This window comes from Pseudorca crassidens, chromosome 4, assembly GCF_039906515.1.
Source record: "Pseudorca crassidens isolate mPseCra1 chromosome 4, mPseCra1.hap1, whole genome shotgun sequence".
Lineage (NCBI taxonomy): Eukaryota > Metazoa > Chordata > Mammalia > Artiodactyla > Delphinidae > Pseudorca > Pseudorca crassidens.
The window spans coordinates 125948713-125976055 of NC_090299.1; the positions used below are offsets into that span (position 1 = coordinate 125948713).

Consider the following 27343-nt stretch of genomic DNA (forward strand, 5'->3'; position numbering starts at 1 on the left):
GTTGTGCAAACATCACTACTTTCCATCTCCAGAACTTTTTCATCTTCCCAAATTGAAACTCTGTACACATAAAACAATAACTCTCCATTCCACCCTACCCACTGCCATGACAACCACCATTCTACTTTCTGCCTTCATGGATCTGACTCTAGATACTTCATGTAGGTGGAATCATACGATATTTGTCCTTTTGTGTTTGGTTTATTTCACATTATTGTTATCAAGTTTCATCCATGTTGTAGCATGTGCCAGAATTTCCTTTATAAGGTTGAATAATATTCCATTGCATGTATATACCACATTTTGTTTATCCATTCATCCATCGTTTGGACATTTGAGACATTTGGGTTGCTTCTACCACTTGGTTATTGTGAATAATGCTTCTGTGAACAGATATGTACAAATATCTCTTTGAGTCCCTACTTTCAATTCCTTTGGATATATACCCAGAAGTGGAATTGCTGGATCATATGGTAATTCTATTTTTAATTTTTTGAGGAATGGTCACACTATTTTCCATGGTGGCTGTATCTTTTATATTCCCACCAACAGTGCACAAGATTTCCAATTGCTCCATATCATTACAACATTTCTGATTTTTTTTTTTTTTTTGGTCTGTTTTGTTTTGTTTTTAATAGTAGCCATCCTCAGGGGTATGAGGCGATAGCTTGTGGTTTCACTTGCATTTCCCTAATGACTTAGTGATCTTGAATATCTTTTCTTATGTTTGTTGGCAATTTGTAAATTTTCGCTGGAGAAATGTCAGTTTATTTTTGTTGTTATTGTTAAGATGTAGGAGTTCTTTACATATTCTGGATATAAACCCCTTAACAGATATATCACTTACAAGTATTTTCTCCCATTTACATAGGTTGCCTTTTCACTTTGTTGATTGTGTTCTTTGATGCACAGAAGCTTTAAATTTTGATGTAGTTTATTTATCTATTTTCCTTTTGGTGTCATATAAAAAAAGCTCATTGCCAGATCCAGTGTCACAAAGATTTCCCCCTGTGTTTTCTTATAAGAGTTCTATAGTTTTAGTCTTACATATAGGTTTTAAATGCATTTTGAGTTAATTTTTGTATATGGTGCAAGCTTAGAGTCCAACTTCATTCTTTTGCATGTGCCATTTCACTTTTTAAAGTATATGTATGTATTACTTTAATAGAAATTTAAAAATTCATAAATTAAAAAAATGAAAAAGCAGTGTATCACTTTTAGTCAGTATACAGAAATATGTCATGATTTGAAGTTCTAGTTTATTTGCTATGACACCTTCCTGCTCATACTCCTTAGATTATTGTGGGATTGGTGGTAGTAAAGCTTTAAGTAAGGTATTCAATTATTGTTTACCTTAAGTATTTTGTCATTAAAAAAATTGAGAATCCAAAACTTTTCTGTTTTGGAAGTGAGGCACTTAGGGAAAAAAGAAAACTGTTCCCTTCACTTCACTCTCAAAAATGTTTCTAGATTTTCCTTAGGCCCTTGACATTATGATTCATCACTGAAAATAAGTAACAAATGAATAAAAATGGACTGTAAAACTCAAATTATATGAAAAAGAGATCAATTACTATTTTGCTAATTAAAAACTTAACAAGTTATTTCACAGATTATTAACGTTGTTTTCCCCTTATATTATTATACTTCTCAAATAAGAGGATGGAATGATGAACTGGTAAAGAGGAGGAGAAGAAAGTGGGAGGGAATTAGATGCTTTGGGTACAGAAATCACTATTCCCTATACTTCCAAGAGGGATTGAGTTCTTTTTCCTAAATGATTTTCCAGAAGAAATATACTATATATTATTTAAAATTTGTTTGCAAGAGGAATTCTAATTTTTCTGAATGTAATTGCCTATCACAAAGCCAATGAAATGTATATTTTAGGCCAAAGAGAAAATTGGTGTTGTTTCCACTATGTTGGTGGCAGAACCCAGGCAATTTCAAATAAATTTTATTTTTTTTAATGCAAAATTTTATTGCCAAGCTTTATGCCTAAAATCTAGACAATTACACTCCAGGATTTCAACTAATGAATACCACATGTTAGACTCAATAACTTCAGCTGCAGGGTAGAGAATACTGTGTTAAAGCCATTCAGATAATAAATAGCTATCTAGGTCCATTTCAGCTGGAGCAAGTCAACTGTATTGAACGTGAGTGAAACCTTAATCCTTTATAAGAACATACCCAATTGGCAGACACTTTGACATGTAATACACGTTAGTTCACCATTCCGCCCCCATGGAATCATTTTATCCTTTGCCTGGGTCTGCATTTACTGCGAGCCCATCTCCAACCTCCTGAATCTGTCTTTGGGGTATCACTTACATGTACTTACAAAACATTCATTTTTAAACAGACACATGAATGAGAATGGCTCTAGTTTTTCGAAAGTGTTCGTTTGTCATTATTTCTGTTTGTTTTACAAATACTACATGGCTTTCTTCTTCCCTCTGGGACTGCCTCTGGGTTCCCTTTCCCCATCCTTGGGACTTTGACAACTTTCCCCTCTTTGTTTCTAAAGTCTTATAAAAACAGAGGAAAGAGAATATTACATGTTAGTATTGGACACAAAGGACACCTGGGGCTTGCTTTGGCTCCAGAATTTTTTTAAAAACTCAAGAAATGAAGAGAGATAGGCAGATCTTTCTCTGAGAGGGCTGCCCTGCTGTAGGGATTATTCTCCTGGGACAAAGTCTTGCTTTTGAAAGCTGGCCTTGGGAAGCAGCAACAGGAAATGCAGAAAGGAATAAATCTGTCAGACTCATTTTCCTTTCTGTTTTACAGTGGAGTTGTTTTTGTTTTCTTCCCCCTCCCCTTGGATGAAAGCCAAATTTCCCTGTGGCTGGTATGAATCCCTTAACCAGAAACAGTGAGGGGCCGGTTGGGGGGCAGCGATAGAGAACCACAAGGCTCTCCAAGTCCTGGCTGAGACACAATTTTCTCTAACCATAGTGATGAGGGGAATTTCAGACTTTTAAAACATGGTTACTTCCTTAACCAGCATTTCTATCATACTTTTTACCATGTTATTATAAACTAATATCATTTTGTTCAAATTTTGAAATATATATTATATAAGTTATAAATATTTTAAATATATATTATAATATATATGAATATTCTATAATATTTTATGTATATTTCAAAATTTGAACAAAATTAAATTATATACATAATTATATGATACACATATAATGAAGAAATACACAATAATGAAGAATATTCTTTGGGCTATGTATTCATTACCTTATACACATCAGCACTAGTCAAAAACAATTCTAGAAGATATTTAGATCACCTTTTTAAAACGGAGAAAACTGGACTAATGAGGGAATAAGACTGGATAAAGTCTGTAAAAGTACTGGGGAGGTGGGATTCCACGAAGCCCTTTAAGATGCAAGTGCATTTCTTTTCTCTCCATCAGTGGTTTCTAAATGGGCCTCCAAGGAGCTCTTGGAGCTGCCCTGCTGGGGGAGGTCAAGTGAGGGTTCAGCTCACCCCATCGTGACCCCTCCCCTCCAGAACACCACCAAGGTTTACCTGTTTTATTTGTTTATGCTTCTGTGTGACATTTTGAAGGATAATGGATTCCAAGTCCTCTCTCTTCTCCTGTTTTAAGACCTCTGTGCTACCCCATGCTTAGCAATAATTTAGGTAGTTTCAACATGGAGCAGATCTTTGCCTTTTACAGAATGACTCTTTGACGCTTGTCTCATTTGTTAGTGACCCTGTGGTCATTTGAAATTTTGCTGAAGCACAAATCTGAACTTCAGTGCTGGGAGGCTGCTTGGGAGCTAGTCAATTAGCTTAGTGAGAGAGCCTGCTTTAAAACATAGACCTGCAGCTCATCTTGGCTTTGCTGTTTATGGTAAGCTGGGCAGATGGTATCATCTTGGTTTTAGGTCAGGGGTTAGCAAACTTTTTCTATAAAGTACCAGATAGTAAATATTTTACGTTTGGCAGGCCACACAGGATCATGGTTGAATCTTCTCCCCACATACCCTTTTTTTTACAACCTCTAAAAATATAAAAAATATTTTTATGTGGAGAGAGTTCTTAAAAAAATAGTCCAAGGGGGCTGTATTTGGCCCATGGGCATGGCTTGTCAACCTCCCTTTTTGGTAATACTATCCTTACTTTTAACATTAAGCATTATGGCTCAGAGAGGGGAAGTAATTAACCCAGGTCACACAGCTCATCACTGTACCTTATGTTATAATCTATTTCTTAAAAGATTTCCTTTCACATTCCTCAGAAAAGTAAAAACAACAGTTTTTTTTTGTTGTTGTTGTTTGTTTTTGGTTTTCATTATCATTTTCCTTGAACCTCTTACTACAAGAAACACATCCATGAGAATGGCCCCATTTCTTAGAATCGTGATGAAAAACTAATATGAAACAGAACACAGAACCCAGGTTTGGTACCAGAATTTTGGTCTTGCAGGTGTCAGGCAACGACACTGATTCTAACAAACATCTCATACCTGGGAATAAAGTCACTTTTAAGTAAACTGCATTCAGTTAACACATACTTTTGTTCACCAACCCTTAAAAACAAATTTAACAACATCAAACAAAAATTCCAGGCAAGGAGGTTCAGGGAGGAGCACGACACCTGAGCGCCTCCCTGAAACACCAGCCTCTAGCCTAAGCTTCAGAGTTTTTGTAGGTCACTTGTTCCCTCCCCTGGAAGCAGGGATGAGATGACGAGGGAACTGAGGCTCCTTCCTGAACCTGGTGGCTGGTTCGGTTCTCTGTAAGTGGGAGACAGTACTGCTCAGGGGTGCAAAGCCTGCCTGGCCTATGCCTGCTTCCTGGGTCTATATTACTTCACCGTTGTGTCACTGGGCAAGTTACTGAATCTAAATATTCTCAGTGTCTTCTCCTATGTACCTGGGACCATGGCAGTATATCCCTCACATACTATGTGGATTCAATGAGATAATATACGTAAAGCAGTCAGCAGCAAGTGTGCGCAAGTGTCAGTGCCTGTCTTTGCCGTTGCCACCGCTTCTTCCCAACAGGTACACTAGCAGGCCTCCCAGGCTGGCCCACTTCAGACAGGCTTTTCAGCTGTCCTGTCTGCTTGACTTCCAAATACGGCTTCATCCCTTTATCATCATTGTTGGTTTATTGTTTTTGGATTTTCCAACCTCCATATTCTGGGACCTCAAGACCAGACTGATGTCCTTTATTCCCAGTCCCAGTTCCTGCACTCCCAGAGGGAGTTAATGAAATTGAATTAAGTTAATATTTAGGTTAATTAAACAACCTAAGAACATGTCGTCAGGCTCCGCTAGGACACACATGCGTAGAATATGCATATGCCGCATAGAATGGCATAACTGATAGAGGACATGGGAAGATTGTCCTAGAAATGAGATGTGTGGTAGATTGACACTGGGCAAAATTGGAAGACTGATGGTAAGAGGCCGTGTTAGTAATTCAGATTCCAGAGCAGGGTTCCCCAGCCTGCCAAATCCTAAGCATTACCTCGGGTGTTTGGAACCTACAGATCCCCAGGCTGCGGCACAGACCTACTGAACTGGAGTCTGGAAGAGGAGAGCCTAGAATCTTTAGTTTTAAGAAGTCTCTCCAGTGAGTCTTCAGATGAGAAGTTTTGGAAATACTGTGGCAACGCAAATGCTAATGTATTCAGACAGAGAAGCAGGGATGAGAACTGTTCCCATTAATTTTTAGGAGAAACAGCTGCTACCTCAGAGGCCTGCAGGTGAAGCAGGTGCTTGGAGGCTCCTCTGGACGCCTGGAAGCTGCAGGACCCTGTAAGAGGCAAATTTGCTCTTCTGTTCTCTGGGTGAATATAATCTCTTTCTCTGTATATTTGGAGTATTGTGGTTTCAATCCCTGCTATACATTAGAAGCACCTGGGAAACTTAAAACATAGTAATTCCTGGACTCCATTCCAGACCAATTAATCAGAACCTTTTCAATTGGGACCCTGGCTTTTTTTTTTTTTAATTCCTTAGTCATTCAGATGTGCCCAGAATAGAGAATTACTGCCTCAAGCACCTTGTGTGTACCTCTTGTATTCTAGGTATTATTTTTATTTTCAAAATAAACTTTATTAAGAATTTTACATGCACTCTGTTCTAGTTGTTTTTATACCCCAATTATCTTTTAAAGGTTCAAAACATATGCTTTGGTTCATACCAGCTTGGGGGATGGGTATAACCATGAGAAGAGTAGGTGCTTGGTTTTCTCTCCCTGTATCGTGATTATACAACAAGGCTTAAGATAGTGGCTTGGAACTGTTTTTATTTTTATCTTTTTTGTTTTTTTTGCGGTACACAGGCCTCTCACTGCTATAGCCTCTCCCGTTGCGGAGCACAGTCTCCGGACGCGCAGGCTCAGCGGCCATGGCTCACAGGCCCAGGCGCTCCGCGGCATGTGGGATCTTCCCGGACCGGGGCATGAACCCGTGTTCTCTGCATCGGCAGGCGGACTCTCAACCACTGCGCCACCAGGGAAGCCCTTGGAACTGTTTTTAAAACAGAAAAGCCCTTTCCTCAGAATAACCAGAAGCTGTACATATAAACCTCACCTGTCTGGGTCCTCACAGTGGTTGCTGAGGAGTTGCAAGAGGGCCCCCGTGGGGCCTTGAAAAGCCCTGTTTGAAGGAACAGTTGGACACAGGAAAGCTCTCAGCCCGACCCAAATCCTCTTCTGCGAAGAGTCCCAGACTGTAGGGAGTAGTATTCCTTAATGTGTGTTGCCTCCCAGGGGCTCTGGCCATGCTTCTGGGAGAGTCCAGCTCTGATGAATCACTGGCCACTGCTGTTGGTCTCTATCCTGTTTTCCACTTTGTAGCTCCAAGTCCTGTGAGGCATTCCGGTTGGTTAAGTGATGACTAAAGATGTCATAACAATTAAACCGTGAGGGCTTTTATGAAATCCACACCTTGAAAAAGTAAGCCCCCCGAATGGTTATGTCCTTTTAAAATGATAGAACCTTTGAAATATCAAAATGGCTGGAGACTTGACTTTTTCCTTCCTTTCCTATTGACTGTTTACTTTAATCTTATACATTCAGATTGTCTTACTGATTTCTAAAATACTAGGTATTTTGAAGCAAAGAATGTAATTATTCTCAAAGGTTAGGTGGCACCTATAAGCACGTCCTTTGGAAGGCTGGAAATATGAACACCAAATCCACGTTAACTGAAGAAACAGGAGCCACTGGGTTAATAAAACCAATGTCAAAGAGGTTAATACCACCTCTGCCAGCAGATTCACACATCTGCTTAATGGACCAGGGCTGGCAACTGTCACACTGAGACAAAACAGAAACAATATGTACATTTCAAATTGAATGTTTTGACCATAAAACTTACAGCTGAAGCAACTTTCTATTTACTATCACTAATAGTGTAGCTTCCCTTTGTCCTTCCTGCCAAAATAGGCTCCACCGCGAGGAGTCAATGGTTTTTTGTCAATAATTTTCTTTTATAATGATTGTGTTTCAGCTGCCAGTTGTAGCTACTTTAACATCCTTTATGTCCCATGTTGTTCCTTATTTTCTGAGGTGATGAGGCAATGACTTTGTTTATGCTGATTTGAGAAAAGCTAGGACACGTGTTGGTATTGTTATTCAGTAGTACAACATTCATTAACCGTCCGATGAAAATCAGCTTATGAAAAACAGGAGGTTACATGTTTCAGATGTTGAATCAGGCAATCAACCTTTCACAGATCCAAATGGAAAGTACATTATGATTTCATGCTTCACTTTTTCTCTCACTTCCTATAGCTTTAACATTTTTAAAAATGAAACTTCAAATGCTGTTTTGTGTCCTACCCGTAAGTTTTTGTAGTAATTAGTCCCAGCATGACAGTTTCCTTTGTTTTCCGGTGTGCAGGCCTGCTTCTACTTTACAGCCAGGTGTAGCTTGGCTAGGTGGAGGTAGGGCCTGCGTTGGGCTCCTCGGAGACCCCTTACTTCCAACGTGGGGTGGAAGGCATGTAGATGGCGTGGATGTTCTGTGAGAAAGGCTGGTAACCTTGCCAGGAATGTGGATGCAGTAGGGGAGGGGAGTGGGGGGAGGTAATCTTGAAACTAAAGGCTACCGAGTGGACCACTTGGCCTGGAAATCAAAGCCCCATCTCAGGAGGGATGTTCAGCTGAGAAAAGGGCTCGGGCTGATGTTGCTAAATCAGTAGGGAGGGCTGCAGAGTCCTGAGGGAACGCAGAGAGTGGATGTCAGCAGGGTGAGTCTGACCTGGTGCATAAAATACACCCTCACCTCTGAGGTCGGTAAGGACCCAGGGATACCCCAGTGTCACCAGAGAATGCAATTTTCTTTACTGCATCCCAAGGTGCCACCTTGGGGAAAAGGAGGGAAGGGAGGGAAACATTCTGAAAGACTGAGTTTTATCTGAGGAGAACTACTGCAAACCAAAAGCAGTCTGCTTAATGAGAAGTGACTGGATATTATTTTTCAGCGAGTTTAAAGTTCTCCTTTACCCATAAAGAGGATGGGGGTTGGTAAGCTAGATTAGATAACAGAAAAATATAGAAACTATATTTTCTTTGTATATCTCAGTGTAGTGTGAATAAATTGTGCCCCACTTACAGATACATAATTTGTCAAACGGAAAGAAGTGACCTTATAAATTTGTTTCAAGAACAGATAAAGATTGGTATTACTCAGAGGTGATGACTTGGTAACTCAGGAAGTTCTTAAGATGCTGTATTTTCGCACCTTTCAATTTATTCATTTTAGAGATTGTAACAGATATTGAGACATGGAATGTATTATCCAGCCCCTTCCTTTTGCTCCTTATCATGTCTCTCCAAGTGTTCTTCATCTCGTCCCTTGCTCAGAGAGTGGTATGTCATTAAGCATGGGAAACAGGCTTTCCACTGCAGTGACCACATCGTGGGGCCTCAAAGGAAAAGTTCCTTTTGAACACACTTAATAAATGACTCTCTGAGGCAGGACATCAGGAAAGATCCCACATATGTAACAGCAGATGATAAATTCTGGTAATTTACATCCATAGGTCACTCTGAGGACATTTCTGATTTATGACTTTGAACTGAGAAAAATCTAACTCAATTCAGAATCTTAGGCAAAAAAGCACAGAAGTAGCGCTCATGTCTGCCATCTGGTGGAAATAAGAGGGAAGTACAAGCCATACCTTTAGGACTGAATGCAATTAAGATTGTAAACAGTCTTCCTGATGCCTCTTGTTAAAATAAAATTCTTAAAGTCAGAGAAAAACAATTCCTTGAATTCTAAGTTTTGAAATGTAAGAATCTCCCTCATAGGATTTTTTTTTTGCAGTTGATTTTTTTTTTTAATTAATGTACGTTTGGTACTTGAAAACAGGAGGGGCTGGAGTTAATAAAATAAGGATAAGAATGATACTCTCATGCTGGTATTTTCTTCTTTATAATTAAATTCTCTTTTGATGAAAATGTGTGGGAATCAACTTAAAGAAGCAGAAATTTTCCTGAGGTTTAGAGTAAGGTTTGGGATTACAGAGCAATGAAATTCAGGGTCAGAGAGGGTGGCCATCATAATTTTGGTGTTCCTGGGACTGAGGGGTTTCCCAGAATGTAGGACTTTCCGTGCCACAATGAGGAAAGTCCCAGGCAAACTGGGATAGTCGGTCACCCTGGTACATTTTACCAAAAGAAGCTGTTTGGAAGTGGTGGTTTCAAACTGCATAAGGCAAAGTTGGCAAAGGGTATTTGCAAATATTTTCTACTCTTTCTTTTCACTTAATCTGTGTTAATTCTCAGCAGATCTGTGCTTTTGTAAGAGTACAAGAGAGCCACTTTCTGATACACTGGGAAGGTGGAGGCAAACTTTCTATACAGGGGCATCTGGTGCTGACTCGGCATTCCTCTATTTTCTGGAAGAGTTTGTATAGGATTGGTATTATTTTCTCCTTAACTTTTTTTTTTTTGGTTTTATTTTCCTCCTTAACTTTTTCACACAATCAGTGAAGCAATCTAGGCCACTGAGCTTTGATACACCAATGAGCTTTGGTAGTTTGTATCATTCAAACAATTTGTCCATCTTAATTCTTGAATTTATTGGCATAAGTTGTAAATCAACTATACTTCAATAAAAGAGAATATAATACAATATTATTAACAACAATCACCATGCTGCACATTAGGTCCATGGAACTTATTTATCTTATAACTGGAAGTTTGTACCTTTTGACCACTTTCACCCATTTTCCCAGTCCCCGTCTCCCGCTTAGCCCCAGTTGTCTCTGGCAACTACCAATCTGATCTCTGTTTCTGTGAGTGTGGTTACTTTAGATTCCACATACAAGTGAGATCACACAGTATTTATCTTTCTCTGTCTGACTTATTTCACTTAGCATAATGCCCTCAAGGTCCATCCAATGTTGTTGCAAATGGCAGGATTTTCTTCTTTTTTATGGTTGAATAATAATATTCCTCTGTGTGTGTGTGTGTGTGTGTGTGTGTGTGTGTGTGTATACATACCACGTTTTCTTTATCCATTCATCCATCAGTGGACACTTAGGGGTGTTTCTGTAGCTTGGCTATTGTAAATAATGCTGCAATGAACATGGGAGTGTGGATATCTTTTCAAGATCCTGTTTCATTTCCTTTGGATATATAGTCAGAAGTGGACTTTCTGGATCATGTGGTACATCTATTTTCAATTTTTTGAGGAAACTTCATACCGTTTTCCATGACTGTACCAATTTACACTTCCACCAATAGTGCACAAGGGTTCCCTTTTCTCCACAACCTTGCCAGCAATTGTTATCTCTTGTCTTTTTGATAGTAGCCATTCTAACAGGTGTGAGGTGATATCTCACTGTGGTTTTGATTTGCATTTCCTGCTGATTAATGATGCTGAGCATCTTTTCATGTATCTGTTGGCCATCTGTATGTCTTCTTTGGAAAAATGTTTTCATGGTCCTTTGTCCATTTTTAAGTTGGATTTTTTTTTTTTTTTTTTTGCTATTGAGTTGTATGAATTCCTTATATATATTTGGATATTAACCTCTTATTAGATATGTGGTTTGCAAATATTTTCTCCTGTTTTGTAGGCTGCCTTTTCATTTTGTTGATCATTTATTTTGCTGTGCAGAAGCTTTTAAGTTTGATGTAGCCACTTGTTTGTTTTTGCTTTTGTTGCTTGTGCCTTAGGTGTTATATACAAAAAAAAGATCATTGCCAAGTCCAATATCAAGGAGTTTTTCCCCAAATTTTCTTCTAAGAGTTTTGTGGTTTCAGTTCAGTTCTCCACTGAGTATTTTTGGCTCCCTTATCAAACATCACTAGACTGGTTTCAGGTCTTATGTTTAAGTCTTTAATCCATTTTAAGTTAATTTTTGTGGAGGGTGTAAGATAGGGGTCCAATTTCATTCTTCTGCATGTGGTTATCCAGTTTTCCCAGCACCACTTATTGAAGGTATTATACTGTTCCCACTGAGTATTCTTGGCTCCCTTGTCAAATACTAGTTGACTGTATATGTGGATCTTATTTCTGGGCTCTTTATTCTTTTCAGTTAGTCTATATGTCTTTTTAAATGCCAGTACCATACTGTTTTGATTACTATAGCTTCATAGTATAGTTTGAAATCAGGAAGTGTGATGCCTTTAGCTTTGTTTACTTTCTCAGGATTGGTTTGACTATTTAGGGTCTTTTGTGGTTCCATACGTATTTTAATAATAATAATTCTTCCAATCCATGAACATGGGATATCTTTCCATTTGTTTGTGTCTTCTTCAATTTCTTTCATCCAAGTCTTGTAGTTTTGAGTGTGGAGTTTTTCACCTCCTTGGTTAAGTTTATTCCTAAATATTTTATTGTTTTTGATGCTATTGTAAATGGGATCATTTCCTTTATTTCTTTTTCACATAGTTCATTGTTAATGTATAGAAATGCTACTGATTTTTGTATGTTAATTTTACATCCTGCAACTTTACTGAATTTGTTGATTATATCTAACAGTTTTTTGGTGGAGTCTTTAGGATTCTCTGTATAAAACTGTGTCATCTGCAAACAGAGACAACTTCACTTCTTCCTTTCCAATTCTGATGTATTTCATTTCTTTTTCTTACCTCATTGCTCTGGCTAGGACTTCCAGTTCTATGTTGAATAGAAGTGGTGGAAGTGGACACCCTTGTCTTGTTCCTAATCTTAGGGGAAAAGCTTTCAATCTTTCATCATTGAGTATGATGTCATATATGGCCTTTATTATGTTGAGATATGCTTCTTCTCTACTCAATTTGTTGAGCATTTTTTGATCATGAGAGGATGTTGTATTTTGTCAAATGCCTCTTCTGCATCTACTGAGATGATCATATAATATTTATCTTTTAGTCTATTAACCTGGTGTATCACATTTATCGATTTGCATATACTGAACCATCCTTGCATCCCAGGGATAAATCCCACTTAGTCATTTAATGTACTACTGAATTCGGCTTGCCAATATTTTGTTGAGAATTTTTCCATCTATATTCATCAAGGATATTGGTCTGTAGTTTTCTTGTAGTCTTCTTTTCCTTATCTGGCTTTGGTATGAAGGTAATGCTGGCCTTGTGAAAGAAGTTTGGGAGTATTTCCTCCTCTTCAATTTTTTGGAAGAGTTTGAGAATAATTGGCATTAATTCTTTTTTAAATGTTTGGTGGAATTCATCAGTGAAACTAACTGGTCCTTGGCTTTTATTCTTGTTGTTGGTAGATTTTTGATTATTGATTTTATTTCCTTACTTGCTAATGTCTCTTCAGATTTTTTGTTCTCTTATGATTTAGTTGGTAGGTTGTATGTTTCTAGGAATTTATTTCTTCCACGTTATCCAATTTGTTGATGTATAACTGTTTATAGTTATTTCTTATAACTACTATGTATAATCTTTGTATTTCTGAGGTGAAAATTGGAATGTCTCCTCTTTCACTTCTGATTTTTTTAAATTTAATTTTATTCATTTTTTTTACACAGCAGGTTGTTTTATTTTGAATTTTATTTTATTTATTTTTTTATACATCTGGTTCTTATTAGTTATCCATTATATACATATTAGTGTATACATGTCAATCCCAATCACCCAATTCATCACACCACCACCACCCCTGCCATGTTTCCCTCTTGGTGTCCATACATTTGTTCTCTACATCTGTGTCTCTATTTCTGCCTTGCAAACTGGTTCATCTGTACCATTTTTCTACATTTCACATATATGCATTAATATACGATATTTGTTTTTCTCTTTCTGACTTACTTCACTCTGTATGACAGTCTCTAGGGCCATCCATGTCTCTACAAATGACCCAATTTTGTTCCTTTTTATGGCTGAGTAATATTCCATTGTATATATGTACCACATCTTTATCCATTCATCTGTCGATGGGCATTTAGGTTGTTTCCATGACCTGACTATTGTAAATAGTGTTGCAATGAACATTGGGGTGCACGTGTCATTTTGAATTATGGTATTCTCTGCGTATATGCCCAGTAGTGGTATTGATGGGTCGTATGGTAATTCTATTTTTAGTTTTTTAAGGAACCTCCATAGTGGCTGTATCAATTTACATTCCCACCAACAGTGCAAGAGGGTTCCCTTTCCTCCAAACGCTCTCCAGCATTTGTTTGTAGATTTTCTGATGACGCCCATTCTCACTGGTGTGAGGTGATACCTCACTGTAGTTTTGATTTGCATTTCTCTAATAATTAGTGATGTTGAGCAGCTTTTCATGTGCTTCTTGGCCATCTGTATGTCTTCTTTGGAGAGATGTCTATTTAGGTCTTCTGCCCATTTTTGGATTGGGTTGTTTGTTTTTTGATATCGACCTGCATGAGCTGTTTGTATATTTTGGAAATTAATCCTTTGTATGTTGATTTGTTTGCAAATATTTTCTCCCATTCTGAGGGGTGTCTTTTCATCTTGTTTATAGTTTCGTTTGCTGTGCAAAAGCTTTTAAGTTTCATTAGGTCTCATTTGTTTATTTTTATTTCCATTACTCTAGGGGGTGTATCAAAAAATATCTTGCTGTGATTTATGTCAAAGTGTATTCTTCCTATGTTTTCCTCTAAGAATTTTATACTGTCTGGTCTTACATTTAGGTCTTCAATCCATTTGGAGGTTATTTTTTTTTTTTTTTGCAGTACGCGGGCCTCTCACTGTTGTGGCCTCTCCCGTTGAGGGGTACAGGCTCCAGACACACAGGCCCATGGCTCACGGGCCCAGCCACTCTGTGGCACGTGGGATCTTCCCAGACTGGGGCACGAACCCGCGTCCCCTGCATCGGCAGGTGGACTATCAACCACTGCGCCACCAGGGAAGCCCTTGGAGGTTATTTTTGTGTATGGTGTTAGGGAGTGTTCTAATTTCATTCTTTTACATGTAGCTGTCCAGTTTTCCCAGCATCACTTATTGAAGAGACTGTCTTTTCTCCATTGTATATTCTTGCCTCCTTTTACATAGATTAGTTGACCATAGGTGTGTGGGTATAACTCTGGGCTTATCCTGTTCCGTTGATCTATATTTCTGTGTTTGTGCCAGTACCATATTGCCTTGATTACTGTAGCACTGTAGTATAGTGTGAAGTCAGGGAGTCTGATTCCTCCAGCTCCATTTTTTCCCCTCAAGATTGCTTTGGCTATTCGGGGTCTTTTGTGTCTCCATACAAATTTTAAGATTTTTTGTTCTAGTTCTGTAAAAAATGCCATTGATAATTTGACAGAGATTGCATTGAATCTGTGGATTGCTTTGGGTAGTATAGTCATTTTCACAATATTGATTGTTCCAATCCAAGAACATGGTATATCTCTCCATCTGTTTGGATCATCTTTAATTTCTTTCATCAGTGTCTTATAGTTTTCTGCATATAGGTGTTTTGTCCCCTTAGGTAGGTTTATTCCTAGGTATTTTATTCATTTTGTTGCAATAGTAAATGGGAGTGTTTCCTTAATTTCTCTTTCTGATCTTTTCTCGTTAGTGTATAGCAATGCAAGATATTTCTGTGCATTAATTTTGTATCCTGCTACATTACCAAATTCATTGACTAGCTGTAGTAGTTTTCTGGTGGCATCTTTAGGATTTTCTATGTATAGTATCATGTCATATGCAAACGGTGACAGTTTTACTTCTTTTCTGATTTGCATGCCTTTTCTTTCTTTTTCTTCTCTGATTACTGTGGCTAGGACTTCCAAAACTATGTTGAATAATAGTGGCAAGAGTGGACATCCTTGTGTTTTTCCTGATCTTAGAGGAAATGCTTTCAGTTTTTCACCATTAAGAATGATGTTTGCTGTGGGTTTGTCATATATGGCCTTTATTATGTTGAGGTATGTTCCCTCTATGCCCAATTTCTGGAGAGTTTTTATCATAAATGGGTGCTGATTTTTGTTAAAAGCTTTTCTGCATCTATTGAGATGATCATATGGTTTTTAGTCTTCAATTTGTTAATATGGTGTATCACATTGATTGATTTGCATATATTGAAGAATCCTTGCATCCCTGGGATAAATCTCACTTGATAATGGTGTATGATCCTTTTAATGTGTTGCTGAATTCTGTTTGCTAGTACTTTGTTGAGGATTTTTGCATCTATATTCATCAATGATATTGGTCTGTAATTTTCTTTTTTTGTAGCATCTTTGTCTGGCTTTGGTATCAGGGTGACGGTGGCCTCATAGAATGAGTTTGGGAGCATTCCTTCCTCTGCAATTTTTTGTAAGAGTTTGAGAAGGATGGGTGTTTGCTTTTCTCTAAATGTTTGATAGAATTCACCAGTGAAGCCATCTCGTCCTGGAGTTTTGTGTGTTGGAAGATATTTTATCCCAGTTTCAATTTCATTACTTGTGATAGGTCTGTTTATATTTTCTGTTTCTTCCTGGTTCAGTCTTGGAAGGTTATACCTTTCTAAGAATTTGTCCGTTTCTTCCAGGTTGTCCATTTTATTTGCATAGAGTTGCATGTAGTAGTCTCTTAGGATGCTTTGTATTTCTGCAGTGTCTGTTGTAACTTCTCCTTTTTCATTTTTCTTTTTAATGATTTGAATCCTCTCCCTCTTTTTCTTGATGAGTCTGGCTAAAGGTTTATCAATGTTGTTTATCTTCTCAAAGAACCAGCTTTTAGTTTCATTGATCTTTGCTATTGTTTCCTTCATTTCTTTTTCATTTATTTCTGATCTGATCTTTATGATTTCTTTCCTTCCACTAACTTTGGGTTTTGTTTGTTCTTCTTTCTCTAGTTCCTTTAGGTGTAAGGTTAGAGTGTTTACTTGAGATGTTTGTTGTTTCTTGCGGTAGCATTGTATTGGTATAAACTTCCCTCTTAGAACTGGTTTTGCTGCATCCTATAGGTTTTGGGTCAACTTGTTCTCATTTTCATTTGCCTCTAGGTAATTTTTGATTTCCTCTTTGATTTCTTCAGTGATCTCTTGGTTATTTAGAAATACATTGTTTAGCCTCCATGTGTTTGTGTTTTTTACGTCTTTTTCCCTGTAATTGATTTCTAATGTCATAGTGTTTGGTCGGCAAAGATGCTTGATATGATTTTAATTTTTTAAAATTTACTGAGGCCCGATTGGTGATATAAGATGTGATCTATCCTGGAGAATGTTCTGTGTGCACTTGAGAAGAAAGTGTAATCTGCTGTTTTTCGATGAAGTGTTCTATAAATATCAATTAAATCTATCTGGTCTATTGTGTCATTTAAAGCTTTTTTTTCTTATTAATTTTCTGTCTGGATGATCTGTTCATTGGTGTAAGTGAGGTGTTAAAGTCCCCCAGTATTATTGTGTTACTGTGGATTTCCTCTTTTATAGCTTTTAGTAGTTGTCTTATGTATTGAGGTGCTCCTATGTTGGGTGGATAAATATTTACAATTTTTGTATATTCTTCTTGGATTGAGCCCTTGATCATTATGTAGTGTCCTTCCTTGTCTCTTGTAACATTCTTTATTTTAAAGTCTATTTTATCTGATATGAGTATTGCTACTCCAGCTTTCTTTTGATTTCCATTTGCATGGAATATCTTTTTCCATCCCCTCACTTTCAGTCTGAATGTGTCCCTAGCTCTGAAATGGGTCTCTTGTAGACAGCATATATATGGGTCTTGTTTTTGTATCCATTCAGCAAGCCTCTGTCTTTTGGTTGGAGCATTTAATCCATTCACCTTTAAGGTAATTATCAATATGTATGTTCCTATTACCATTTTCTTAATTGTTTTGTGTTTGTTTTTATAGGTCCTTTTCTTCTCTTGTATTTCCCACTTAGAGAAGTTCCTTTAGCATTTGTTGTAGAGCTGGTTTGGTGGTGCTGAATTATCTCAGCTTTTGCTTGTCTGTAAAGCTTTTGATTTCTCCATCAAATCTCAATGAGATCTTTGTTGGGTAGAGTAATCCTGGTTTTAGGTTGTTCCCTTTCATCACTTTAAATATGTCATGCCACTCCCTTCTGGCCTGTAGAGTTTCTGCAGAGAAATCAGCTGTTACCCTTATGGGAGTTCCCTTGTATGTTATTTGTCATTTTTCCCTTGCTTTGTTTTTAATTTTTACCAATTTGATTACTATGTGTCTTGGCATGCTTCTCCGTGGGTTTATCCTGTATGGGACCCTCTGTGCTTCCTGGACATGGGTGGCTATTTCCTTTCCCATGTTAGGGAAGTTTTTGGCTACAATCTCTTCAAATATTTTCTCAGTTCCTTTCTCTCTCTCTTCTCCTTCTGGAACCCCTATAATGTGAATGTTGTTGAGTTTAATGTTGTCCCAGAGGTCTCTTAGCCTGTCTTCATTTCTTTTCATTCTTTTTTCTTTATTCTGTTCCGCAGCAGTGAATTCCACCATTCTGTCTTCCAGGTCACTTATCCGTTCTTCTGCCTCAGTTATTCTGCTATTGATTCCTTCTAGTGTAGTTTTCATTTCAGTTATTGTATTGTTCATCTCTGTTTGTTTGTTCTTTAATTCTTCTAGGTCTTTGTTAAACATTTCTTGCATCTTCTCGATCTTTGCCTCCATTCTTTTTCCGAGGTCCTGGATCATCTTCACTATCATTATTCTGAATTCTTTTTCTGGAAGGTTGCCTAACTCCTCTTCATTTAGTTGTTTTTCTGGGGTTTTATCTTGTTCCTTCATCTGGCACATAGCCTTTTCATCTTGTCTATCTTTCTGTGAATGTGGTTTTTGTTCCACAGGCTGCAGGATTGTAGTTCTTCTTGCTTCTGCTGTCTGCCCTCTGGTGGATTAGGCTATCTAAAAGCTTGTAGAAGTTTCCTGATGGGAGGGACTGGTGGTGGGTAGAGCTGGGTGTTGCTCTGGTGGCAGAGCTCAGTAAAACTTTAATCTGCTTTTCTGCTGATGGGTGGGTCTGGGTTCCCACCCTGTTGGTTGTTTGGCCTAAGGCAACCCAACACTGGAGCCTACCCAGGCTCTTTGGTGGGGTTAATGGCGGACTCTCGGAGGGCTCATGCCAAGGAGTACTTCCCAGAAGTTCTGCTGCCAGTGTCCTTGTCCTCACAGTGAGACACAGCCATCCCCCGCCTCTGCAGGAAAGCCTCCAACACTAGCAGGTAGGTCTGGTTCAGTCTCCTATGGGGTCACTGCTCCTTCCCCTGGGTCCCGATGTACACACTATTTTGTGTGTGTCCTCCAAGAGTGGAGTCTCTGTTTCCCCCGTCCTGTTGAGGTCCTGTAATCAAATCCCGCTAGCCTTCAAAGTCTGATTCTCTAGGAATTCCTCCTCCCATTGCCGTGGGCCTGACGTGGGGCTCAGAATCTTCACTCCAGTGGGTGGAGTTCTGTGGTATAAGTGTCCTCCAGTTTGTGAGTCACCCATCCAGCAGTTATGGAATTTGATTTTATTGTGATTGCACCCCTCCTACTGTCTCATTATGGCTTCTCCTTTGTCTTTGGGTGTGGGGTATCTTTTTTGGTCAGTTCCAGTGTCTTCCTTTCAACGATTGTTCAGCAGTTAGTTGTGATTCCAGTGCTCTTGCAAGAGGCAGTGAGAGCACCTTTTTTGTTTTTTTAATGGTATCCCATAAGCCCTGTAGGCTTTCTTCATTCCTTTCTATTGTTTTCTTTCTGCTCCTCTGATTGGATAATTTCAATTGATTTGTCTTGGAGCTCACTGATTCTTACTTCTGCTTGATCAATTAGTTCTTAAACCTCTCTATTGAATTCTTCAGTTATTGTATTCTTCAGCTCCAAAATTTCTGTTTGGTTCTTTTTTGCTTCCTATCTCTTTGTTGAACTTCTCATTTTGTTTTTATCTCCTGATATCATTAAGTTGTTTATCTGTGTTCTCTTAAACCTCTCTGAGCATCTTTAGAACAATTATTTTGAATTCTTTTTTGGGCAATTCCTGGATCTCCATTTCTTTGGGGCCAGTTACTGGGGGTTTCTATTTTCCTTTGGTGGAGTTATATTACTCTGATTCTTCATGATCCTTGTAGCCTTGCATAGGTGTCTGTGAATTTGAAGAAGCAGTCACCTCTTCTAGACTTTGTTGACTGACTTTGATAAGGGAAGACTCACCTACAGGAGGGGCATGGTGGAGCATGATGTAGTGCTGCAGGGCACCAAGTGCAGGGATGTGTCATGGCACCAGGTCACTGGGGTCCACAACATCGACAATTATGTAGTCCTTGGTGAACACTGGAGGGGGTCCTCAGTGGCTGCATGGTCTCTTGGGATCCTTAGTGTCACCCTTAGGTCCAGCACCTAGGAACCAGGCAGCAGTGGTGGCTGGAGTCAGTGGTGTGCACACACTTGGCTACAGGGGCCAACTGCAGGTGCCTGTGTAGATGGTGGGGTCCAGGGCAGACAGCAAGGGTCAAGGCCAACTGCAGGTGCACTGGCAGGTGTGGGGGCCCTGGTTGTCACTAGGTACTACCATGGCTGCTGGGTCTCATGATGAGCACATGGCAGTGGAGGCTGGTGATGGGGGTCAGGCTGGGGTGTGCAGATCCACAGCTGGAGGGAATAGCTGGAGGTGAGTGCAGTGGTTCAGGCCAGTGACAGAAAACAGGGCCTGATTCAGGCCCAAAACAGCTGTGGAAGCCTTGGATGTCAGCATCCTCTGGATGTGCACAGCAGTGGAGGCCAGTGAGAGGTATCAGGCTGGTGGCATGCAAGTGTACGGCTGCATTGGCAAAAACTGCTGGGCTTATCTGCAGAGCAAATCACTGGGAAACACAATGACTTCTTTTGCATGGCTGCTATTGGTATACCCTGCTTTTCTTCCTTTTCCTAACTCATATATATATATATCTCAGCTTTGCTGGTCTGGGTGGGGTGAAACTGAAACAGGACATTTGTGCAGTGTCCTGAAAGCCTGATGAAGCTCATTGGTCATCCTGCTTATCTTTCCCAGTGAGGGGAACTCTTTCTCACTGGAGAATTCCCTCTTGGCACTAAGAAATGCCAGTTTGGGGGATGGGGCAATGCAGGCAAAATAAAGCTGTCTTCTTTCCCTTTATGTGTGGCCATTCTCAGTTTTTTTTTTTTTTTTTGGTTCCACTGTGTTGTTGAAGTTTCTTAAGTGGACTGCAGAGCTCTCCCAGCGCTGTTTTTATTCATGGATAGCTGCCTAACTGTTGATCTTTGTTGGGGGATGGAGGCTGGGCTTTCTTTGCTGCCATTTTGGTGACATCATCTCATGCTGACCATTTTCCCCAGTTTTTTCAGTGCCATCGTTTCCCTGCCAATTTGAAATAGTACCTTTACTGTATAACAAATTCTTAGATGTGTTTGGACCTCTTTCGGACATTTCTTTTCTGTTCAGTTGCTGTGTTTGCTTGGTTATGCTTCAGTATCTCACTTTTAATTATTATTACATTATTACATTTAAATAATATTTATGTTTTAGTATCTTTATGGCTAGTCTTCCCCTTTTCTTCTTTTTCAGAATTATCCTGTCTGTTTAATATTTCCCATTTGAATTTAGAATCAGCTTGTCTGGTTAAAAGAAATTGCTTTGATACTTTTAATGGGATTATGTTAAATTCACAGGTATATCATCTTCACAATATTGAATCTTGCTGTCAAAAAGTATGATTTTCCAGCTATTCAAGTCTTCTTTTAGGCCTTCATAGCATTTAAAACATTTAACCATGTACATCTTGCACACTGAAAAAAGTGTATTTATATTGTAAAACGGCTCTATCTGGTTATTGGTTTTATAAATGAGCTACTAATTTCTGTATATTAATATTGCATTTAGTCACTTTGCTGAATTTTCTTGCTCCAAATAGCTTTTTAGTGAATTCTCCAAGGTTCTCCAAGTATATGATCCTACCGTATACAAATGACTTAACCTCTTCCTTTCCATTTTATGTACTTTAGGTAACTTTCTCTTCTCTAATTGCTTTGGCTAATATGTTCAGAAAAGTGTTGAATAGTGGTGGGGATGATGGAGATCCGAGTTTTGTTTTTGCTTTTAATGGGTTACTTCTTAGGTTTCCTCATTAAGCATGGCACTAGCTTTGGAATTGGATGTATATATTTTATTATGTTAAGGAAGTGTCTATATATTTCTATTTTGTTAAGAGCTTAATTTTGAAGAGCAGATGTTGAAGCATAAAAACTAACAGACTTTTTTGGAGAATGATGCTTAAATAATAAAAAAATTGGAAAATATTAATATAGTTGATTAGACTAAAATTAAAAACCTCTGTTCTTCAAAAGAAACCATACGGGGAATTAAAAGACAAACCACAAACCAGGAGAAAACATTTGACATAGAGGAATTGCATGTAGAATATATAAAGTCTTCCTACAAATTAATATTTTTCCCATATGAACTCTATACATTAATAGTCTTATAACCCAATTGAAAAATAGGCAAAAGACATACACAGATGGATGTTGAATTTTATCAAATGCCTTTGCAGCATAATTGGAGATGATCCCCGATAATTTCTTAATACTAAATATATATATATGACTAACTATATGTATTTTATTCCTAGAATAAATCCCACTCATTCATTTAATATAATTCAAGATTCTGTTTGCTGATATTTTAATTACGCAATTTGTGTTTTGTATTTTTTTTAACATCTTTATTGGAGAATAATTGCTTTAAAGTGGTGTATTAGTTTCTGCTTTATAACAAAGTGACTCAGCTATACATATACATATACATATATCCCCATATCTCCTCCCTCTTGCGTCTCCCTCCCACCCTCCCTATCCCACCCCTCTAGGTGCTCACAAAGCACTGAGCTGATCTCCCTGTGCTATGCGGCTGCTTCCTACTCGCTATCTATTTTACGTTTGGTAGTATATATAAGTCTATGCCACTCTCACACTTTGTCTCAGCTTACCTTTCACCCTCCCTGTATCCTCAAGTCCATTTTCTACGTCTGCATCTTTATTCCTGTCCTGCCCCTAGGTTCTTCATAACCTTTCTTTTTTTCTTTTTTTAGATTCCATATATATGTGTTAGCATACGGTATTTGTTTTTCTCTTTCTGACTTACTTCACTCTGTAGGACAGACTCTATGTCCATCCACCTCACTACAAATAACTCAATTCCGTTTCTTTATATGGTTGAGTAATATTCCATTTTATATATGTGCCACATCTTCTTTATCCATTCATCTGTCAGTGCACACTTAGGTTGCTTCTATGTCCTGTCTTTTGTAAATAGAGCTGCAATGAACATTGTGGTACATGACTCTTTTTGAATTATGGTTTTCTCAGGGTATATGCCCAGTAGTGGGATTGCTGGGTCATATGGTAGTTCTACTTTTAGTCTTTTAAGGAACCTCCATACAGTTCTCCATAGTGGCTGTATCAATTTACATTCCCACCAACAGTGCAAGAGGGTTCCCTTTTCTCCACAGCCTCTCCAGCATTTATTGTTTGTAGATTTTTTGATGATGGCCATTCTGACTGGTGTGAGGTGATACCTCATTGTAGTTTTGATTTGCATTTCTCTAATGGTTAGTGATGTTAAGCATTCTTTCATGTGTTTGTTGGCAATCTGTATATTTTCTCTGGAGAAATGTCTATTTAGGTCTTCTGCCCATTTTTGGATTGGGTTGTTTGTTTTTTTGATATTGAGCTGCATGAGCTGCTTGTAAATTTTGGAGATTAATCCTTTGTCAGTTGCTTCATTTGCAAATATTTTCTCCCATTCTGAGGGTTGTCTTTTCATCTTGTTTATGGTTTCCTTTGCTGTGCAAAAGCTTTTAAGTTTCATTAGGTCCCATTTGTTTATTTATGTTTTTATTTCCATTTCTCTAGGAGGGGGGTCAAAAAGGATCATTCTGTGATTTATGTCATAAAGTGTTCTGCCTATGTTTTCCACTACCTAGGAATAAACCTACCTAAGGAGACAAAAGACCTGTATGAAGAAAACTATAAGACACTGCTGAAAGAAATTAAAGATGATACAAACAGATGGAGAGATATACCATGTTCTTGGATTGGAAGTATCAACACTGTGAAAATGACTATACTACCCAAAGCAATCTAAAGATTCAATGCAATCCCTATCAAACTACCAATGGCATTTTTTACAAATCTAGAACAAAAATTTTCACAATTTGTATGGAGACACAAAAGACCCCAAATAGCCAAAGCAGTCTTGAGAACAAAAAATGCAGCTGGAAGAATCAGACTCCTGGACTTCAGACTATACTACAAAGCTACAGTAATCAAGACATTATGGTACTGGCAGAAAAACAGAACTATAGACCAGTGGAACAGGATCAAAAGCCCAGAGATAAACCCATGCACATATGGTCACCTTATTTTTGATAAAAGAGGCAAGACTATACAATGGAGAAAAGACAGCCTCTTCAGTAAGTGGTGCTGGGAAAACCGGACAGCTACATGTAAAAGAATGAAATTAGAACATTCCCTAACACCATACACAAAAATAAACTCAAAATGGATTAAAGACCTAAATGTAAGGCCAGACACTGTGTTTTGTATTTTTTTTGTGTGCTGTCTTCATCAGGCTTAGGTATTACTGCAATGTTTTATTTATATTGATTCTTGTCTGTTCAGTAGTTTAAGTAGCATTGGAATTATTTGCCTTTAAAAATTTGGTTTCCTCTGGGCTTCCCTGGTGGTGCAGTGGTTGAGAGTCCACCTGCCGATGCAGGGGACATGGCTTTGTGTCCCAGTATGGGAAGATCCCACATGCTCTGGAGTGGCTAGGCCCATGAGCCATGGCCGCTGAGCCTGTGCGTCCGGAGCCTGTGCTCCACAATGGGAGAGGCCACAACAGTGAGAGGCCCACGTACTGCAAAAAAAAAAAAAAAATTGGTTTCCTCTATGAAACAATCTGAAAAGGTACTTTTATAGGTGGTAGTTTTGTGTATGTGTGTGTGTGTGTGTGTTGTGTGACATGCGTGTATGTGTGGGGGTGATGAGGGGATGGTAGTGAGTAACTCTGACAATGTTTTCTATTTCTTCTAACTTAATTTGTCTTTAAGTTTTCCATCTATTTTAGTATTGGTTTTGTAAATTATATTTCTTAAAAATTACCTAATATCCACTGCTGCTTCCCTCCTATGTCTTCACTCTGCTAATAGCCTTCTTAGTTCTCCCTCCCAAGTACGGAGGGGTATGTTGACAGGGAAACACTTTATAGGCTATACATTTTATCAATTATATCCAACTGACACACAAACGTTGCACATATGCTTTTAGCAATAGACTTAAAGCCATCAGTGACATACATCATATACAGTAGTTATACTCTGTGAGAACTTCACTAGACAATTTTTGCCGTCTTGAACATTGGGGTCAAAAATATGTTTAGTAGTAAAACAATAGCTTTCTATTAGAATTCTTTAAATTTCTTATCAATATTTCCCTCTGAGGTGCCTCAGGGGCCTTCTGGAAAACTCAATGTTAGCTAGAGAAAGAAACTTACAATCTCTTATCAAAAGCAGCTCAATACCAGGAAAAAGTTGTTCTCTTAACAGAGAGAGAAAACCAAATTCCAGTCTTATACCAGCTACTATTAATAACAAAATTCATTTATCTAATTAAATTAAATCCAATTTTAATCAATCCTGACAACATACAAAATTATTTTCTCAAAGTTCCTTTTTCACAAGTCATTTATCACTTTCTGTATCCATATTAATTTGTCCCATTTTTTTTCCATCCAGAAACAACCAACTGTAAACCAAAATTATTCTCCTTTTATCCCTCAACAAAAATATTTCCATTCTTTATACCTTCTCTCGCCAATAACACACAGCCTACTTGCTTTACACACTGAAATGCTTCCTTTATCATTTTTAGTAGATTTAATTACATATTACAATTTTTAACCTTTAAAAGACCTTAACAAAACCAACAAACAAGTAATTGAACTGTTATATTAGCATTTTCTGATTGGCAAACTTAAGAACATATTCCATAACCTCTAAAAACATACATTTTTCTCATAGCACAATTTCTCTTTAATGTGGTATAAGATGTGTGTTTAATAAACCTAAACATCTTTAGTTTTTTTCTTTTTTCATAGGAAGACAAAATCAGGTAAAATTAGACTTGTCTGGCAATCAAACTTCCAGTATATTATATTAAAAATGATTCAGACCTTGTAGAGGTTGAGAATGGATTTGAGGACACTGTGGGGGGAAGGGGAGGCTGGGACATAGTGAGAGAGTAGCATTGACATATATATATACACTACCAAATGTAAAATGGATGGCTAGTGGGGAGCTGCTGCATAGCACAGGGAGATCAGCTCGGTGCTTTGTGACGGATAGGGAGGGTGGGAGGGAGGCTCAAGAGGGAGGGGATATGGGGATATATGTTTGTGTATAGATGATTCACTTTGTTGTACAGCAGGAACTAACACAAAGATGTAAAGCAGTCATACTCCAATAAAGATGTATAAAAAAATGATTCAGACCTTTAATAAATCTCATCATTTAACTTAATTTAGCAAAACTCTAAAGTTTCAAATTACCAAAAATCTGTAAAAACTATTTTTAAGTAGACATCCCTGAAACGTGATTCTTCCAAAATGTTCACCCAAAAGTTTTTATCCCATTTATGACAACATCACACATATGTATATATCCAGACAGAGATCTCATAGTTTCATCTTAGAAGCCTTTTTTCTCTCTTTTTTTTTTTTTTGTGTGTTGAAGTTCTACTAATTAACCCAAGGCTGAAAATCTCAGGCAAAGTGGACTGTGTTTGTATTTCAAGAACATTGTAAGAGTTAACTTCAAGTTTTCTCCTAGGCATATTTTTGTTCTCTCAGGGTCAGAATTCTGAAAAAAGTATTTTAATCAAGCCAGCTTTCTCTAACTGCATATGCAAAAAGAACCAGTTTTGGAGTTTCAAAAAGTTTCATCTTAACCAATTTTCTCCAGAGTCTGAAGACTACTGTTGCCATACACTGTTAAAAAAGCATCTTTCTTTTCTTAGTCATAGGTTCATAGCTAAAATTTTTCTTAATGAATTGAACCTGAATTTCTCATTTTACAGAAGGCAACAAGAATACCAATCACACAAATGGAATACACACTCACACACCAGAAGACAGAACTGCCACAAATCCACTGAGAGGATGAGCGATACGGACTCTCAAACACTTCCCCACCACAAACGGTCCTTTATGGCAGACCCACATCAGAACCAATTGGCAAAATGCCCAAATGACACTCAGTGCTCACATATGGTCCTCAACGTCAGACATACGTCAAAACCAAATGGCAAAATGCCCAAATAGCACTTTGTGCTCAGAAACGGTCCTCAATGTCAGACACACATCAGAACTAATTGGCAAAACGCCCAAATGACACTAAAGCTCACAACGGTCCTCAGCGGCAGACAGACATCAGAACCAATTGGCAAAATGCCCAAATAGCACTTCATGCTCAAAAGAGAAGTTTGCCCAGCTGCATACCGGTGGACTTACTTGGTTTGGGAGCCGTTAGCTTGTCCAGACGCATCTTTCCATTCCACCAAGGAAAAGCGTAAGTTGGCAGCCAGTGCTGAGCAGGGGAGAAACAGGGAGGATCCCTGAAACAAATGGTATCAACAGCTGGTAGGAACGTCCCCCAAATCTTCCTCTCAGGGCCAGATAGCCAGGAACAGCGGCTCACTGCAACCATCCCGGTGCGTTGTCATGGCTGGCCCGTGTCCCTGCTTGGGAAAAACCCCTGGGGAGCCAGATATCGCGAGAGCGCAGCCTCACCTTGGGCGGAAAAAACTGCTTGCCGCTCAAAAGCCAGCAAGCTTGGAGGAAAGGAAAGTTTGCTTTATTTCGGAGTCTGGCAACCTGGGAGGGCTGGTGCGGACTCATGTCCAAAGGCTGATTCCTCCCCTCCCCCCACCACAATCAGGGGGCAAGAGATTTTATAGATGGAGGGAGGGGGCTA

General features: G+C 38.5%; 1 protein-coding gene across 1 annotated transcript in view; it reads right to left on the reverse strand.

The window, feature by feature from the left end:
• Positions 1-27089, reverse strand: part of DCLK2 (doublecortin like kinase 2) — a 277228-nt gene extending 250139 nt beyond the window's left edge. The window contains exon 1 of the mRNA XM_067736712.1: positions 26881-27089. Within this exon, the coding sequence (XP_067592813.1) occupies positions 26881-27076 (196 nt within the window). The 5' untranslated portion in view covers positions 27077-27089. The remainder of the gene's footprint in view (positions 1-26880) is intronic.
• Positions 27090-27343: the final 254 nt, after the last annotated feature.